Consider the following 19852-nt stretch of genomic DNA (forward strand, 5'->3'; position numbering starts at 1 on the left):
ATAGAAAATATCAGCGTAATTTGTATATTTTAACCTTGGCTTTACATCTTTAACTATTCTTATGTCATATATGTGGTATTGGTACGTTTGTGTCTGATTTTAACGTTTGATCTGATTTCATTATTTATGTTTATTTGTGATGTAAGGTTTCCTGGGTGTCTAGAGAGGCATTGTGAAACAAACTGTATCATTACTATCCTTAATATTAGATAATTGAAGACTTAGTTAATTCATTTTGCATGAATATGAGAAACTTATCCCCGAAATCCTTCATAACCCTCTTTGTCCAAGCATCTCACTCCTTAGTGACCTCCCTGCACTTCATATATCAGACTAACCCATTTCTAATAGCATTAGATAAGAAGATAAACTCATTATGGTGACTGATTACTCAAAGACAACAAGCTACTGTTTCTTTTGTACCTTAGACTCGGAATAAAAACATGACTTTATGACACAAAACATCCTCTGTACGATATAACAATATGTATATGTGTGTGTTTTGATAATAAGGCAATTCATGGGTAGAGCAGGTATTAATTCAACATCTGCACATGCCCACCGCCTTATTTCCCAAAAGCCCCCTCAGGAGATTACTAAGATTACTTTATATAATGTCAAACTTATCAGCCATTGAAATTTGTGGGCCAAGTTGTGAGTCTATGTGAGTTTTCATGGGTTTGGTGGTCATAACTTTTTGGTGCAATCCTTTGGTGCAGATTTACAACACAGCTCCTCCCTTCCTGAAGATCGGTTGAACGGGAGGGGTTAGAGTGTCTTCCCTGTCCATAGAGCATCTGGCTAAGGAACGACAGATGCTGACAGCTGGACTGACAGCCAGCATATGTCCCTTTTCTTTAGTCCTGCTCTGCTCAGACAATGGAACTGAGGGGACGGGGGTGCTTTGTGTTAAGAAGGTAGACCTAATAGCTTGTGACTCCCCATTCTCCAGGAGAGCTTGGAGAGCAATTAGCCCGTCTCTGATCCTAGCCTGAAGAGTTATAATGGGAAGACAGAGCCCACAAAAACCTCAACTGTCCATTCTCATTCATGACACGTTAGGATGTTTATACTTATATTACAGCTGTATATCTACTGTGATGATCTAAATTAGGTGTTCAAACTCTGTCTCAAGTATACATTTCATTTTTAGACCTGCATAGTACATTGTATTTATTGGAATCACCAGTGGTATAAAGGAACTCAAGTAATGTACTTAACTCCAGTTATATGTTTTGCCGATAATTTATAATCCACATAATTTCTACCTTATTACTTACAGATGCAATTTCTAGTTACCTTTAAATTTAAGATACTACATAACAAACCAATGATAAGGTTATGAAATACAATATAGAACTCTTTGTAAAAAGTTTTGTGGGGCTCCTTGTCATGTTTCAGATGTATATAAGTTATTAGCAGTTCCACTAAAGAGACACTTCACCTTAAAGCTTCTCACACAGTTTAATTTTTAACAGACTGAGGCCTGAAGAGGTACAGTTAAGCCAAATATCATAAAAAAGAGAATATTCTTTTGATTCCCCAACATTTATCTTGTGAGTCATTTAAGGAAATTATCTTTATACAAAGTACCTGAAACTGCTCAGATATGGCAGTTTGCTACTTATGCATGGATTTATCAATAATATTAATAATGCATGATAATGTATCCGTCACAGAAACCAGGTACTTTTACTTTAAGTACATTTTGTTGATAGGAACATGTGCAGGCCTACTTTAACTTAATTGTTTTATATTAGTAGTATTATATGATTATAAAGCATCTTGTAACTGTGTTTTGAAATGTGAGTTTATTATTATTATTATCATTATTGTTTAGCTATTATTATTTTTACTTTAGTGCACCTCTGAAAGCAGTACATATACTTGTATGAAGTGTGTTACACAGTATTTGGAGTTTTATTGAAGTTTCAGTAGTTTGTTCCATCACTGTTCATCGGAGCCCTGACTCCATGCGCTGAGCACGTGCGCTTTGTTTAGTAACGTGATGACGCCACGCGTACACAACAGGAAGCAATTTGCATTTACACCAAAACACAACACGTTAGGTGCTGCTCGTGTGTGTAGAACTATTTAAAAGTACGCATTGTCTTGTGTTTTAACGTAGTACCCGAGTGTAAAATGAGTTTACAGGTTTTACTTATGACACGACAAGTTGGCTCGTGAGGACAGGAGACGCTGCTGCTTCTGACTGGATGAGATTAACTGTTGGAAGCTAAGCTAACTGTTAGCATCCAGCTGCATTCACTGAGCAGAGCAACTAGGCGAGGTGTGGGGTAAAGACACTTAGAGGACGGGGGATTATTCTGGGGTAATACATCTTCTTTCCTAAGTTACCTCTCCAGTTCCCAGTGAAACCAGTCTGACTGTGTGTGCTGCTGTTTGTTGCGTGTAGGGATCGATGGGTGTGAAGGGTCTGCAGAGCTTCATGCAGCGCTGCTGTCCAGAAGTGTGTGTGCCTGTGAAGCTCAGAGAGATGGCCTCACAACATGTTGCCAGAAACACAGCCACAGCCCACAGCGCAGGTAGAGTGATGTACAAGAACATATCTTTATAAACTTCAAATACATTTTAAAGTTCCTTTACCTCACATGCTCAACGTCCCCTTTACCGCACAAACTTAGCTGCAAGTCTGTTTTGTCAAGTTAACAGAGTATAAAGCTACTAGGGCCCCAAAGTACAAGGAACAATAGAATGGTGCTCAAAGTGTACATACGTCCACCAAGGCCCTACAGTCCCCTGGAATCTAATCAAGCTCCACCAAATTTCACACACTCATAGTTACCATTTCCCGACATCTGCCTGATTTTCTTCATCAAGATCCATGAATTTTCCCCTTGAAAATCAGTAAAATGTTGAAAAACAACCTAATTCACAATGTTAAAGATAAGATAAATTTCGCGGAAATCTGTTTTGTTGTTTTTGTGCAATCTTGCTTTCAAACAAACAAAGTAAACAACAAACAAATGGACAGGGGTGAAGACATATGGGGTTAGTGTGGACAGGCTGGCCTGCGCTCTGTTACACTCGTGTTTTCACTCTTCATCAAGGTCCCACACTCGTTGTGGATGGGATGGCTTGTCTCCGCCACTGGTACACGTGTGAGAACTGGGTGTGTGGGGGGCAGTGGAGGGAATACATGGATGTCCTGAAGAGCTGGGTGGAGGCGTTCAACTCCACCGGCATCAGACTGGTCTTCTTCTTTGATGGAGTGGTGGAAGAGCAGAAGAGACGAGAGTGGGTGAGGAAAATATACTGTAATCTGGAGCTGTTTGAATATTATCTTTTAGAAGCTATAGTGATTTCGCTGTAACTCTACATATCTTTAAATTGCACCTGCTGGAAGACTCTCTATCCACTTCTGTCTTTAGTTACAGAATTAATGAACAGATAATGTAGACATTAGCATTGAACTTCTGTCATCTCATCAAATCAGACTTTGCTGAGCTTGGAGTTTACTCAGTTGCTCTTCTGAGTTCATGCAGTCTCTGTATTCAAAGATCCTCTCCTGTCTGTAGGTGAAGAGAAGACACAGAGTGAACGGGCAGATTTCTAAAATATTTCGTCACATCAAGGAACACGGAGAGCAGCCTGGGAGACAGCTCTTCTGTTTGCCCTCTGGTCTGGCAGCATTCACATCCTTTGCTCTCAGGTTAGCATTTATAAACTAGAATGGCAGAAGAGTGCATATCTCCACCAAGGCCCAACACCCTTTTTTGCATCAACATCCATGAATTGTTCCCTGGGAAATTAGTGAAGATGTTGAAAAACACTCAATGTAAAAAAAAAAAGTGTTCTTCTCTGACCCAAATTGCATATTTCCAACAAATGTTGTGGTAATCCGTCCAGTAGTTATTGTGTAATCCTGCTAACTAACAGACAAACAACCAACGTGGATGAAAACATAACCTCCTTGGTGGAGGTACAAAACAATTCTGCAGCCCTTTTTTGGACTTTATACAGTGTATGTTGTGATAATAAAGCTGGTTATGTATATTGAAAAACTTACTGAAGTTTGATCTGATGAGAGTTAATATTCCTGCTGTTTATGGCAGAATTACTGTTATCTGTTGTTTTTTTAAATATATTTTTTCAAGGTCCTTGGGGCAGGAAGTGTTTTGCTCAGTGCAGGAGGCTGACTTTGAAATTGCCAGCTACGCTCGTCAGCATTGCTGCATGGGTATCCTGGGACAGGACTCAGACTTCATCATATACGACAGGTTTGTCAAAAGGATCATGTATTATATTTAATAAATACCAGCTATTTGCACCATCAAAGATTCTTCCCACTTTAGAATCACAGCTTGCACTTCATAAGTTAAATCTTTACCTCAAACATGAGCTGTTAGATACTTTGCTTTGGTTGGATTGAAAAAATACGATTGCAGAATTTCTTGTATCACACTAAAAAGCTGAATGTCATAGAGTCTAGCACTTCATGTTATTGATAAGTCATTAAAATGTAAATAAACTGTATGATCTGAACATGTGGTTTGGATTTTTTAAGTGCCCCCTACTTGTCGGTGGAAAAGCTGCGAATAAACAGCCTCACCACCGTCCTGTACGACCGACAGAGGTTCTGCCGAGCCATCGGACTAGCTGTCACCCAGCTACCACTGCTGGCTTGTCTCCTTGGTAATGATGTGGTGTCAACGGAGCAGATGCAGCACATCAGGAACAATGCCATAGCAACATACAGGTGTCTCTTTAGTTTGGTGTTTGCTCACGAACAACATTTCCTCTACTACTGAATTTTTATTTGTTTTTTTATCCAAATCCAAACAAATGGAATGAATCTGAATCTGTTTAGTTATAAAAATATTCAGTTCAATTCAATTATTTTTCAAGCCGCTTTAGTCACATTTAGAAAACATTTAACTATTTGACCTTGTTGTATATTTAGTTTTCATAGTCAAGGTCAAGAGCAATTTTCAGTTGTAAAAAAAAATCATCTTGTTAAGATGCTTGACAGTTCGGCAACTTAGTTGAACTTTAGATGAGGGCATTAAATGACAGCTTTGCCTCATTGTTTCCCAGGAAAAACAATCCTGCACCAGACCATGGTGCTCCACAGGTGGAAACGGTCCTAGCTGTATCCCAGTATGTGAGCTCTTTGTGGGGCGGACAGGAGGAAGAGACTGGGCACATCCTTCAATGCATGAATCTGTCAGCTCCTCACAGAGAGCTACTGAAGAGAGGGATCTGCTCCTACTTACTACCTAGACAGGAAGCCCTGCAGCGAGGTGTCATCTCTTCATGTCCCTCCGCCTGTGCCATGGAGAAATATGTTAGTCCAGAAACATTAAAAGTATGTAATGTTTCATATACATGTTCAGTATGTATCTTGTCGAAGTCATATTAGGTCTGACCATGCTAAATGCCAGATTGTCTGTATAATGTTTTCTATGTGGTTTTCCCCAGGCATGCAGAGAGAAGCATGTAGCAACAGAGGGTTTTATGGTTTACCCGGTTTTGTGTGAGGGGGTCGTCGAATGTAGCAACACTTTGGAGGATGAGGAGGACGCTGAACTGTTGCCCCAGGCCCTCGTCTTCAAACCCTGCAGACAGCGCATCTACGGACTGCTGCTCGGTCATGATGGTAGGACAGTAAACTTACTGGAGTGGTCACAATTATGTACACAAAGACAAAACTTCACATTTAAGATTATAAACACACTGATATCGATGCACCCTGGCAACACCATGCACACATATCGTAGTCCTACTTATGCAGGCATATAGTCACATATCAGCAAAGACAGCTGCACATGTAAAGGTATACACACACACACACGCACACACACACACACACACACACATATACTTGCAGTTGAGTGGCCGTAGTTTATCAATCAGTCTGGCCACACCCAAATCTTGGCATTTGTTGTGGTCTGGGACACATGCGGCCACATTATTTTCACTATGTGAATGCAAATGCACCCTGGGCCACATATGAAGGACGCCTACTCAGCTGCTACAGTTTCACAATGAATCTAATGTATTTTTACAATACCCAGTGTCTATACATTGATTTGTTTGTGATCCCAATATCAACACTGATCCACACATAATGATTTCAAACAATTTTTTTTTTCAAATGGGTAAAATCTTACTTCATAGAAGGTCTATGCACAGCATGAATTCATTCAGCCCCTCCTGGCTCCAAACTTCAGACACGTGTGAACTCAGGCTGGGTAGAAACATCATCATTTGGTCTTCATGAACACTAATGACTAATGTCATTATTTGCATATAGAGCAGGAAAGTGAGATCCGATCCCAGGTGCTAACAGGAGACTCATTCAGGACGCACTTTAATAACAGGTGTGAACAGGGCAATAGACACAACATACTAGAAATACAGGCTTAGCTGTGGAGCCTTGACTTTGTCTTTTTGTGTGTTTTCAGGCAGCACTGTTGATACTCCAGCAATCAGGGAATGGTTTGTCTTCCCCGGAAACCCACTGAAGGAACCTGACATGGTCCACCCTGTCCCAGTCAGCCTCCCGGGTGCTGCACCTGCTAGTTTCTTAATATCTATCTCTCTGTATTCCTGAGCTCAATTTAGGACTGAACATTAGTCAAGTTGAGTTTTGTTCTCAGCAGGAGGATGGTACACTTTAATACACAATGCTGAAGATAGCATGCAACAAAAGGATTTTTTTCTGGGAATAACGTTTCCATCTGTTGTCAGTTTTACTCTGCTTCTTGTTGGCTAATACCCTGACATCAACCTTAATACACGTATATATTAAATGATTATATATATATATTATTTATGAATACACTTTATCTACATTTGTAGGTGGTCTTCCCAGTTTGGACTTGTTGTGGTTCGGCACTGGTTCTGATGTTACTTCCCTTCGTCTGACGTCCTTTCTTACGATACTTGACTGCCAGGACTTCACTGAGTTGTACGGTACCATTGAAGTCTCTCTCCTGGCTGTGCTCTGTCTGGTCACTTACATAGTCCTGCAGGTAATGTCAGCTCTTTCTTTAGCATCAGATACTTTTAGGTGGGTGATGACAATACAACCATAGGAAAAATAAGAAAGACCTCATAATCTACTTAATGTTGAAAACAAAAGTCAAATTAACTAAAGTGGAAAAGGTGGAAATACTTTGTCTAACTACATATAATCCTCTAGCTGAGGGAAACTAAACTTTGAAAGATAGATTTGTACATTATACACTCGAGTGATTTCATTCTTGGACTGGATCACTGGCATATTTCATGATTCAGCTTCTATTTACATGTTTAGAAGCAATTACAAATTGAAGATGTAATTCATTTTTATTTACTTCTAATTGGAAGTAAGTGATTTTATTCCACTTCTTCCTCCTTCTCTTAAATCACGTTGGGTGTTTGCAAAAAGACATGAAAACATCACTAACATGAAATGATGATGTCTCCACGGTGACTGATTTGTCTCTTTTGGTTTTCAGTGGCAGGGCTGCATGTTTGGCTTCGCCTTCAATGAACAAGTTAAGCTGTTAAATGAAACAGTTGTGTACTCAGTTTGTATTTAGGCGTTTCCGCTGAGATAATGTTAGTATATGTGTTATACAGCTACACCTGGTGATTTATGTAAACAGAGAACGAAAGACCAAATGTATTTGGTGACAATTAAAACACACAAGTCAGCTTTTGAATTGGGATTTACATCTATAACACATATACAACAATTATTGTGCTCTTAATTCTAGTTGTGATGTGAAGTTAAACATGACTTGTTGACGTCTGTGTTGTGTTGTTTTGGTCATGGCTTGGTGTGAGCCATTATCACCCACTGAGTGCCCAGTTTAGCCACAGACACAGGTCTTTGTAAATTAAGCTCTTGTGTCAACAAGAGGTCTGATAACCACTCAAGGGCTTTGAATATTTAAAGAGAAGCTTAATTTGCCCCAGTTATTATTTTGGTTGTAAAATTTAAAGTATCAACATATGTGCTCTTTGTAATCCTGTTGAAAGAGAAATGTGAAAAGAAGCAGAGATTTTTGTTTTCTGTTGGTACATTTTACATTGACGTCAGCTGATGGAGCAGAGATCAACGCAGTAGATTACCTGGATGAAGGAGCTTGCGTCATTTTGCAGATGATAAACAAAAATTAATGTAGATTCATTTATCTGGGCTGTAACAAATTCATTTTAAACAGGTTGTAATTTGCACCTTAGAGAAAAAAAGGTTGTTTACAAAAAATAATCTCAACTATCACTTTCAAAAATGTGCATGTGGAAAAAATCAGTAAAGTGTTCGCTTCCACTGTACTATCAAATCTGATAAGTTCATTAAAGAGCCATTACGATTTAGCTCAACAAAATAAACTATGCTATTTAACTCCAAAGCATAAATGAAAAAGAATTGAGTCGCAAAAAGTGTGGGCTTTCTACAATTGCTGATAAATTGTGCCCTTCATGATTTGACTAATAGCCGTTCTGTCATGCAGAGTTGAACACTTAAAAGCTCCTTTTACACAACCTGTTCATGGCAGAAATATTGTGCCTTTATCCTGCCTCGTCATTCTGTATAAAATGTACGAACATGGAATGGAGCGTTGCATTCTTGTTCTGCTTTTGAGGAAATCGCAGAGCCAACATCAGACATAGGGGCAGCAATATGTCCACATGTTTGGCTCAGTGTAAAGCTAAAATGGCAATATTATGAAATCCCTGTTTCAAAGGGCCTGAAGATGTAAAGATCTAGATATAGTCAAAGAGACGGACACTTGGATCCAGTCATTTAAATGGATATGAGACCAACAAACAGGCAGAGAAGCAGCTTGTTACATGGACCGTTAGACGAGTAGACGATCAAAGATGAGGCAGACAACAGTAGCTGTTGTTGTCTGATTCTTGCTGCATTCACATTCCCTCATCACTCTTCTGTTTAGATAGCTTCAGGGTTTGTTTGTTTTGAACACACAACTGGGCAGCCATGTTTCTGTATTCAGCATTGTTTCTTTTGCTTGAGTTGTCGCATAGAGAGCAGACAAAACAAACTGACCCATGCAGAACACACACTGGAATGTGATTGAATTGGCAGACCATATATTTTCCCTTGTGTGTGTGTGTGTGTGTGTGTGTGTGTGTGTGTGTGTGTGTGTGTGTGTGTGTGTGTGTGTGTGTGTGTGTGTGTGTGTGTGTGTGTGTGTGTGTGTGTGTGTGTGTGTGTTTTTTATCAGGTACCGGCTGTGTCTCAAGAGGACGTTGATGCTTACCTGAGTCAGGGCGTCTGTCTGAGCATGAAATCCCCACAGGAGCTTCAATACATCAAGGTCAGTTAGAAGCAAAAATAAACAGATGTTGTATGAGGTTCTGTTTTTTTTTTTTTAATCTTTTGTCACTTTCAATAAAAATGTGGTTTAGAATAAACTTCAATTGTAAGACTTTCGCCTAAATTGTATGTTTTAATTGAACCAAACGTGTGGTGTTGTATTTCCTGCTGCAAGAAGTCAATGTTCTCTGCAGTTTACAGTAAACTAAGTCGTCTTGTGACAATCACAGGTCAGAACATGTTTCCAGGTTTAGAAAGTGAAGAAAAAAACAAGACAAAAATACAAATAAACTGTTTTTTCTTAAAACTTCTAAATAAAAACCCAGAGGGTTTCCAGGTCTTTTATTGTTGTAAGTACTTTTTATATTGCCAGTGTAAAAAGCCATCCAAAGTGTTTCATTACAGATTATGCTGTAATATGAGAATATCACTGAAACAGCAAACAGTTGAGGATCAAACAATAAGAAGTTTTGCCAAATGATTATTTTCATATAATGTCATGGTTAATAGCTGATTAATTTCCTCCCGATGGACAAATTGTTGCACCTCTAGAGACAATTAGCATTTTATTCTGATAGATAAAACTTCCGTACGATCACCTTTTGCACCACAGTTGGTTCATTGATTACTGATGCTGTGTCTGCTGACGTTGGAGGAACATGGAGGCAAAATATTGAAACTTTCTGTATTTTTTACTTTCTGAAATGTGGGAATTTTTCTTGTAACTTGTGATGAGCCTTTTCTCAATCTTCAACTGAATGATTAAATAATAATTATTAGATTGATTCATAATAATAATCATTAGTTGAATATAAGTGAGTTGGGTTGATGTGACTGATACTAGAATCAGAATCCTCTGTGCTCCACCATTCTCTGAAACAGCATGCTGTTCACGGCCTTGTTGTAGACCAATTTATATTTACTGCTTAATTACCATACTTATGTCTAGTAATTTGTATTTTTGCTGCTTGTCTGTTTTCTACACAATAATTAGGGCTGGGCGTTGATTTGAATATGTTGTCTGGAAGAGGTTCAGAGCTGCAGGAGGGGGGGCTAACTGAGGGACAGCTGTATGGATCAACTACACACACACAACATGCACACATATACACTGTGATGTGGAAAAAAATCTATTTTTGATTGTGCATTTGTATCAGTTTGTGTGCACATTTTACAGAAAGTTTCAGATTTGCACACCATCCTACATTCAATACATAACTGCACAAAGTGAAAATCATCCTCTTTTTCATAACAGCAAAATATTACAAACAATAATAATGATAATAAAAAAAGAAATTGTTTAATCAAATGATAATTTATTAGAAAGAAGACTGTGTGTTTAACTTAAAAAAAACAATCCCACCATTTGCGGGTGTTTAGGGGAAAAGGGGTAGTGGGTCGATTTTGGGATGCGTCGGTTTCGATGCAACATTCCTCCCCATGGGGCTTTGATTGTGGTGTGTGTGTGTAAGTGTGTGTGTCACAGATAGAGTGTGCTGGCAACAGTTGCCCGTTTGTCCTGGCTGACGTTCACCACATGGAGCTATTTACACACAAATGTGCACACTCCGCCCCGGTGGACACACACACACGCACTTGTGTTATGTTCTCATGTTCTTCTAGTTTTTACTTTCCTTGTTCTCTCTCTCTCCTGCGCTCCTTCAGGCTTTTGTGTCTCTGTTCAGTGGTTCATTGTTTTCTGAAGGTGAAGCTGTGTTTGACTGGAAGCAGGTGGCAGGCGGGGGTGTGCATCTGTGTGTGTGTGTGTGTGTGTGTGTGTGTGTGTGTGTGTGTGTGTGTGTGTGTGTGTGTGTGTGTGTGTGTGTGTGTGTGTGTGTGTGTGTGTGTGTGTGTGTGTGTGTGTGTGCATACATACAGGTAATCCTTGTTATCAGTGCTATGTACCAGAGGACAGGTGAGAGCATAAAACACATGGAGAGCATCTGCCTGCTGTTATCATCGCTATCTTTCTCCCTGCCTCTCCATCATCCTTTCTTTCTTTATTGTCCTCCTCTGGTTTCTTCTTTCTTTTCCTCTCTCCTTCATTGGCTTTTATAAATCTGTAAACAACAAAACCCTGCGATTTAATCATAATATATGAAGCCACTGTAAAAAATAAATAAATAAACAAATTGGATTACTTTAACATATATGGTACATAACAAGAGCATTAAGCATAGTGTAAGAGTGCACAGTGTGTTTCTGTGTGATTTCATTAATGTAGTTTACTAACTATGCAAAGACATTTCAGTGTCAGAGTCACGTTTGGCCACTTAAGATAGATGCACAGATCCATAGATTGACACCTCACTGCCGTGTGCCATTGGAACAGAGTGATGGAACATCAAAGCGGGTGGTCTAAGTCATATATAATTGTGTAATCTACGTGTCAGGATTGAACAGATAAGGTTGTGCAAATTGGGGTTGGGAAACAGCAATTACTTTAACAGTTGTGAGGGAAATTCTAAGGACTTTGGTCTGGGTGGTGACGCGAAGCATATTGAAGAAGCAGATGGTTCTTTACTGCAGGAGTGTGTGTATGATGCTGCATGTTTGTGAAGATGTGATTGATTCCTCTGCCACTAAAGTCCCAGTAAGTAGACTGAGGATAAAGAGTTTTCTGTCAAATGAAGATTCATATTTTGTAATAATACTAATAGAAATTATAACAAGATATATCAATCTCATTACTAAATGAAAGAGCAGGGACCCTCAGGCGAGTGACCGGCTGTGTGGTCTGTTGTTGTTTGGGGTCGAGGATCCGTCAAGTGGTTTGTTAGACTTTGACCTGAAGGTATTTATTGCCACATGTGGTGAAGTCAGTTGTGACCCGCTGGTGACTCAGAAAAGTCCCTGTTTCATTTGCAGATTTAAAGTAGAGGTTTGGTGACAAAAAACTTGCCAAACTATCCAGCAGTGTGATACAGATTCACTATCAACCATAAAAAAAAGAATAATTCTTTCTTTGCTTTCAGCTGCCTTTCCTCTCCAGTCGTGCGGTACAGCTGGGATCTCTCTATGTCCGAGGGCTGAGCAACCTGTTGGGTGCCAACTGTGCCAGCGGCTACCCGCTGCCCAACACTGCCCTGATGCCCTGGCACAGTTTTGATGGACAGCTGTTCCAGTCAAAGTACCTGCTGGCACATAGTGGGACAGAGAAAACTGTGCTGCTGGACAGTGATGTGAGTGGTCATAGGAACACGGAAGGATGTGGTATGGGTCAGGGAAGAATTCATAGAATTATGGAGAATTGTGAAAATGGTGCTATTCTAGTATTACAATTATTTTGATGTGGTTGATTTGACCAGCTTGATGTGTCTTTGTTTAAGCAGTGTATGTATGTATATCTGACTAGTTGTATTGTCTCCCTGTCTCTCCAGTCATCCTGTCTGTCCCTGTTTCTCCACCTGAGAGAGAAACTCATAGAAACCTGCAGGAAGCAAGGCAGAGTCCTGCAGTCCAGACCAAGACCCAACGCACCAGATCTAAGTCGTAAAACCACTTCAGCGCCGGGATACAGAGAGACACATGCAGGTGAGATGTCTGACTGACTAAATAACAAACTGTATTTTGTTTGACTTGTACCACCTTCTAACTGCTTCTGACAGGTTTCTCTCAGTGCAAGAAGTCGATGTCTTTCTCTTGTGACCAGAGTTTGTTTCTCAGCTAAGACCTAACAGTCCCCTTTCTCAGCTACACTTTGGTGGCGGTCCCAAACTTGTAGCCATATTTGTTATCATGCAGTGGCTGAACAAAGCCTACACCCAAACCACATTTAAATCCACTCACATCTCATCGATACCAAACCCCTAAATATGTCAGAAAATGACAAGATTCACATATTATTCTCTGAGATATCAACGAAAAACGCAATGTTAAAGGAAAAAAACCTGTGTCTGCTGGTAATGTTTCCTGGTAATGCGTCCAGTACGTTCTGTTTAATCCTGCTAACTAACTAACTAACAGAAAGACAAGCAAACAAACACAGATGAAAACACAACATCCTTGGTTGAGGTATTTAAAGATACCTGCCCCCTGACACTTTCAAAATTCATCTTAAATGACAGTAAACATTAACTCAATGCACATTTTAAACGCTGAGATTGTTTTGTGTTTTAAAAGTGATGAAATACCATTCATACTTCACCTTCCTCACTCTGACTCAACATTCCCTTTGTATTGTTTTCATGTGGCATAATGCTGCCGGGACTCCTTTTTAAAAACTCTCCTTGATGTTGAGACCATCCTGTTTAAAGGGTTTTTGACCTGAATTAAGAATGTTATGGGGTTTCTCCTCCTTCACCCTAGTGGTTTAGGTGCATGCCATGTAACCACTATGTCCTCTGTTTAAATCTGACTGTAGGACCTCTGTCACATGTCATATCCTTCTTTCTCTCCCCATGTTTCCTCTCTGCTTACTTACGTACCAAGAGACAAAATCCCAAAAGACATGTTATCAAAGTGTTAATATGATTTCTGTATTATATTTGATGCTCCAGTAGATTTTATGTTGTGATCTAGTCCATGTTTCTCCAAACTGCATGCACATGAAGAGGCTTCCACTGATCTGAGTGGCCATAACAAACTGGAGCTCATATGAAGAACTGATGAAAATATTCCTGGAGCTAAACAGTGCAGCAACATTATAATCTGATAGTTGATCTGTGGTTGTAGTTCCCTGGTGTCCCTCACAGAACCACATTACCCAGAGGGCTGTGCTGTAACAAGCTCCATGTGTGCTGTGGCCTTAATGCATACCATGGCGTGCATTCACACACACACAAACGCTCACGTGCATGCTCGGGCCCGAGACTTGCTTTGTCAGTGCACTAGTAATAGTAGGTTTCTGTTTATAGGCTGGGAGAGCTCTATTTTAAGACACACAACAAGACGGACTGATTACAGGCTTCTCTCTTCTGTCTCCCCCTCCCTCCGCTCCCCTTACCCTCAGTTGTTCCCCTGTTTTACTCTTCATCCAGTATTCTCTCTTCTCCTTCTCTCTGGTTCTTTCTCTCTTTTATCGCTGTCCGTCTCTTTCTGGTTCTCAGCTTTCTAACCTTTTCACCCTCTTGACATGTACTAGTTTGTTTTACAGAATGTGAACTTTCTGTATAATGATTTTCACTGTAGTGTGCAGACTTACAGTAAGTCACGCTCCCTGTCGGTACAAGACAAGTCTGTAGCTTTACACTCTCCGTCCGACTCTGTCATCAATCTCAGAAGACCACTCAGTGGTAGCCTATGAAATCCGAACCAGTTGTTCCGACTAATAAACCTTTTTGCGACCATTTTTCTGTGCGCCATGTCGATGGAGAGTCTCCGATTTGCGCCAAACTGTCTGCTTTTTGCCCAAGTCTTGTGGGTCTCATGAGGATGTTTCTGGTTTTATAGATGGAAGGCTGCACTCTTTATACCTCAGTGTTTCATTTCTGCCAGACACAGACACCGATCATTACTACAGAACTGTGGGGATACGGAGTGTGTGTTTGAGAGAGAGAGACAGAGAGAGAGCATGTGTGTGCGTGAGAGCAGTGGTGGCGCTATGTGGTATCTTTGAGGGCCTGGTTTGGTTTTTGTTTGGAATCAGGCCTGATGTTTAGTCTCCTCAGCAAATATCTCCTCTGCCCGCCTGCCCTCACAATTACACTCCAGCAGTGAATCCAGTGTAGCTGCTCTCTTGTGTCTTCTCAATTTATTTCAGTTCAAAATATACAAATAAAGTAAATAAAAACAACATCAGTTTCAGATTGAATCACATTTTTCTTAGACCACAGTTGCTCTGGCTGAGAGTAGTGATGTACTTCTAATCTATCTTCTAATCTGTCCTCTGATAATGTTGATTTTCAATAAACACATTTAAATCTCTGATGTAGAAATAACATGCTGCGAACAAATCTTTCATCTCGCCCTAATTTTATTTGAGAGATCTTTTGGTTTTACTCTAAATCTAAATCAGGGAAACTTTCTACAGACCTAACAACCACTTAAACAGACGTTAAAACAGTTGGGATACTTGAGGTCTGTCTGACCCATTGTTCACCGTGTGCCGCATGCTTTCATGTGCTTATTTCCACACTTTCACACTCAGGCAGTAGATTGGTGGGAGGATGGCGGCCTGCTTTGGCCTAACCAGCTACAACTCCAGCCTAAGTGGGACATGGATGTTTTATTTTCAGTGCTTTGTAATTCGCTTAAAATCTGCCACGTTCTGTCAAAGTTCCTTCAGAGAAAAGTGAGGATGAAAAATAAAGGTTGCATTAAACATTGAGCTTTGTTTTATTAAGTTAATATTTTTTTTAATCCATAACAGATCAAATGTTGACAACTGTGATGATCTTAAAAACTGTCATGAAAGGGAAAATCATAAAAAATCTTTTTTTTTTCTTTCTTTGAATACTTCAGTTTGTGTTTGTCAAACTTGATTATTGTTCGTTCGCTCTGTGATTTAGACTTTGGTGGTTTTTTGTTTGTGTTTTGTGGGAAGCCTTGAAATAATTGTGGACAGATTGGAAAGGCAGATTATGTGTGTTTGTCGCCTCTTTTCCTCCGAAATGGCCAAAAATTCACTATAAAAGATTGGTTGATGCATTTTTTTGTAATGTAAATTTGTTCATGACTAAAAGAACTCTGAGAGCTGTTTCATCGAGACTGTTTTCACAACTACAGGAATACCTGCCATCACACTTACATTTGAGCCAATTCAATTTCCCAAGTGAAACAATCATAGACAAAGCACAGAATAATCTCAGATGAAATTCATGTTGTTCATCATCTAAAGCAGATTGAAAGAATATGTTTTTCTGTGTTTCCTGCTACAGAAGTACAGCACACATTTGGTTCACTTTGGCTTTGATTCCTCATCTTTAGGTTGGACCTCAGGTTGTCGTGAGGGATGGAGGACGACAGGAGAGGTGAGAGGGGAGCAGCGACATGAAGGTGGATGGAGGGAGAGAGGAGAGGAAAGAAGAGGCCAAAGTGAAAATGACAACAGTGAGAGACTAGGGGAGAGAGGAGGACACGGAGGAGGAGGACAACATTTTCATCCTCATTCTTATCCTGACCATCACAGTGGAGGTCGCCACAACATGAGCCATCCTCCTAGACAGTCCAGAGGTAGATTGTATCGCAGCAGAGGAAGATACCAACTGGCTCCCAGGTAACACCGATGTGACACTAAATTCATTTCTTCTACCTCTGTTCTCTAACGCCGGGTTTCCTCCTCTCCTCTGCTCTCAGATGGTCTCAGTCGCCTGCACCAGGAACATAACTCAACCCTGAACAGAGAGCAGAGGATTAGTGGAGAGGGCTTGAGGAGTTAATAGGATGGGAAAGTCGGGATGAAAGCAGAGAAGGAATCAGATTTCTGTGAACAAACTGATTAGTGAATTAGCCGTCAGGAATGTTTGTCTAAAGGATGCATTAGGTAGATAACTGGGTATTAAGAGGAGTCAGAGTGAAGAGATTGGAACAAGTTTATATCATTCGCCAGTTTAAACTTAAATAGTCTTTTTGTGTTTCTTTAAAACAATCCTGTTGGCATCCTTTACCTCAGGGAAACACTCTGTGTTCTAGTACTCTGTGTTACTTGGAAGGAAAAAGAACAGCACAAAGGAGAATTCGGCAAACAAACATAGAAATTCTTTGCAGTGAGAAGTGGATTAATGGTTAATCCTCAAGCCTGTTTTCACCTCTTATCTTTGACTATAAAAGGCCAAGGATCTTAAAAGCTATGTGTATCCAACACCATAATCCTTTAAATAGTAATGGTTTGAAGTAGAAAAACAGGAGCTCGAATATCAGCTGAAACAGGACATTAGTGCTAAATGTTTGTACACCTCTCTCTATAATCTGTTTCCAGGAACCTTTTGGGAGTCAAAAACAAAAATTGTGGCAACTACAGTTTCTATTTTTTTATACAGATGTATAAGGATGTTGGCTGTTTGTAAGAGATACTAATGGATTTTAAACTGTTATGCTTTTAATATCTTGATACTAAGCACTAGGGCCCAACCGATATATCAGTGACCCATCATGTCAGTATTGATTTGTTTGCCTGTATGTGTACACATGAAAACTTTTATTTTACAGAATAAACAATTCAGATAAGATATTCATAAATATATATTTCCTTCATTTAATTTCTATTCTTTTTATGTATTTGTGTTTTCTCTTTATTCAGACATTCATAATAAAGTTTATGGCCAAACTGTAAAATAGGTAGTATGACCATCCAATTTCTTTCCTAAAAATCAGAGAACTTAATTTCTATATTTGACCCCAACATCACATTTGAATCATTCCTGTGATGTGCAAGAAGCTTAAATATTTCTCACGCTGACAGTATTGAGTGTGTGACAATCACATTGCTGTGGAGTCTGTGTGTGTGTCTTCCTGTTACACCATTAATGTCATAAAACCCACCAGAGTAAAAGGGGGAAGAGTGTGAGTGTGAGGGCAATGAACGGGGTTGATTCCGATTGGGGTGAGTTGGTTGATGAACTCGTCTCTGGACTGACAGCACATTAACATGAACAGTGCTCGTGGGAGATTAATTGCCTTTTTTATTTGTATGTTTTTCTAATTGTTTGGAAAGACTGAAATATATGTAAATTTGGCTTGTTATTTCAATTTAAAAGCAAAGAAGACTATCAGTTTGTTTTACAGCTCTATAACTAGAATGGCACTCAGAAGAGCACATACAATACCTCCATCAAAGGCCCAACAGTCCCCTTTAATTCAATTATGCTGCACCAAACTGCATAAACTAGATATCAGTCCTCTAAATATACCTAAGTTTTCCCATCAATATTCTTAAATTACTCCATTAGAAAACAGTGAAAATGAAGAAAAAAAATACCCTGTCTGGCAATGTTAAAGAAAGTAATGAAAAAAATATGGATCTGCCCTCTGATCCATATTCCCACCAAAGTTTTATGACCCATTCCACATCCTTCCACCAAGTATTGCTGTAATCCGTCCAGTATAGGTTTTGTGTAATGCTGCTTAGAAATAAACAGGTGAAAACATTGCCTCCCTCAGAGGTAATATTTGGTTCAACATCAAAGGACATCAAAGGACAATCTTATAAATGAGCAATAGATTTGTAAACTTAAATAAATACGTATTTTAAATATTTTAGGTTATATCAGTGACTATTTATGTATCTCTTGTGGAAGGTGAAAAATCCGGCTGATTTTTTTCTTTCACTCCCTCATTTCATTCCTTTTTAGAAATGAAACATGCAACATTGTGAAAAGCAGCAGCTTTGGCTTTCACGCTCTCCTGTAGAGACTTTTCATGAAACATTACTATTTTGTAAGACTGTTTTTTATACTCACCACAGTAACATCACCAAGAGCAAATGGAAGTTGAAAGTTTTAGGCTGACATTGTACAGAACTATGTTTATGTTTACAAACTTTTCTACGTCTGAGAAAATCATAACCTTGTGTGTGCTGTGTGTTTTAATTGAAGAAATATTTTTAGGCCTTGTTTAGAAAAAGTTACTTTTATGGAAATGTGACCTGAGGCCTTTTCAAACATGATGTTGCTATGAAGCAACGTCAGTTCGTTTATGAAGTATAGTGCTGGTGAAAAGGGGACTTTTGATTTATTGGAAAACAGAAAACATTTTATCTTTGTGCCAGAGTTTTAGTGGGTTGTACAGGGGCAAGGGCTTGAGGATCTGAGTCATGTTTGAACCTTTTCTAGTGGGATGTGAATAAACCCTTCACTCCCTGTCTTTCCTTTCAGTCCAGAGGCAGCAGAAGAAACGAAGTGTGTGTGTGTGTGTGTTTAAGTAACTGTGGTGAGTGGAGTGGGTGTGGGTGAGTGTGTGAGGTGGGGGGACAAGGGTGGGGCGCGCAACACACACACACACATAACTTGGGTCCAGTCGCCCCATCGAGATAATAACAATAACAGGAGGAGGGATGTGTTTTCTGTGGTGAAGAGGAAGCGAGGGATGGAACGTTATAAAGGGAGGAAGAAGGAAAGAAGAAAATGGAAGGGGGAAATGAAGGAGTGTGAAGGAAAGAGGAGAAGTAAACACAGAGAGGAGGAAAGCAAGGAAGACGAAGGAAACGCCAGACGGGTGGTCGATGGAGAGGTGGACAGCTAAGAATAGAGAAAACAACAGGATGAGAGTGGAGAAAAGAGAGGAGGGGATTGAAAGGGGAAGACAGGAGAATTGAGAACCGTTTCAGTCTAGAGCCGGTAGTCCTGCCGCAACCACAGGAAACCCTGTTGGCTGCCCAACAGATCAGCTTCCTGTGTATGTGTGTGTGTGTGTGTGTGTGTGTGTGTGTGTGTGTGTGTGTGTGTGGTGGAGGTCTGGGTGTGGTCCCTCCAGCAGCAGGGAGACAAACAGAAAGTCAGACACCCTTTCCAGACCTCCTCCCTGGGATTGGCTTTCCTCTCCAGTGGCTATCATTCAATAAGCTGTGTGCTCCACTTTGTCTAATACTCCGCGTCTTATCTCAACTTTCTTTCAGCCGAAGTCATCAAACCCGGCGCTCATTCGTGTAACTCGGCTGCACAAATTGGATTTGACTTAAAC

The 19852-nt window shown here is 39.9% G+C and overlaps 1 protein-coding gene across 1 annotated transcript; it reads left to right on the top strand.

Annotated features, from left to right (window-relative positions):
* The first annotated feature begins 2036 nt into the window (after nt 1–2036).
* fam120b (family with sequence similarity 120B) lies at nt 2037–17413 on the top strand. Its single transcript, XM_035160417.2, has 15 exons — nt 2037–2332; nt 2417–2546; nt 3072–3262; nt 3540–3673; nt 4119–4241; nt 4529–4720; nt 5059–5329; nt 5443–5620; nt 6429–6530; nt 6826–6998; nt 9204–9296; nt 12271–12477; nt 12676–12829; nt 16163–16451; nt 16532–17413. The coding sequence occupies exons 2-15, from the start codon at nt 2423–2425 to the stop codon at nt 16560–16562; spliced, it is 2262 nt and encodes a 753-aa protein (XP_035016308.2). The 5' UTR covers nt 2037–2332; nt 2417–2422; the 3' UTR covers nt 16563–17413.
* The last annotated feature ends 2439 nt before the right edge of the window (nt 17414–19852 follow it).

This window comes from Hippoglossus stenolepis, chromosome 1 (assembly GCF_022539355.2).
Source record: "Hippoglossus stenolepis isolate QCI-W04-F060 chromosome 1, HSTE1.2, whole genome shotgun sequence".
Classification (NCBI taxonomy): Eukaryota; Metazoa; Chordata; class Actinopteri; order Pleuronectiformes; family Pleuronectidae; genus Hippoglossus; species Hippoglossus stenolepis.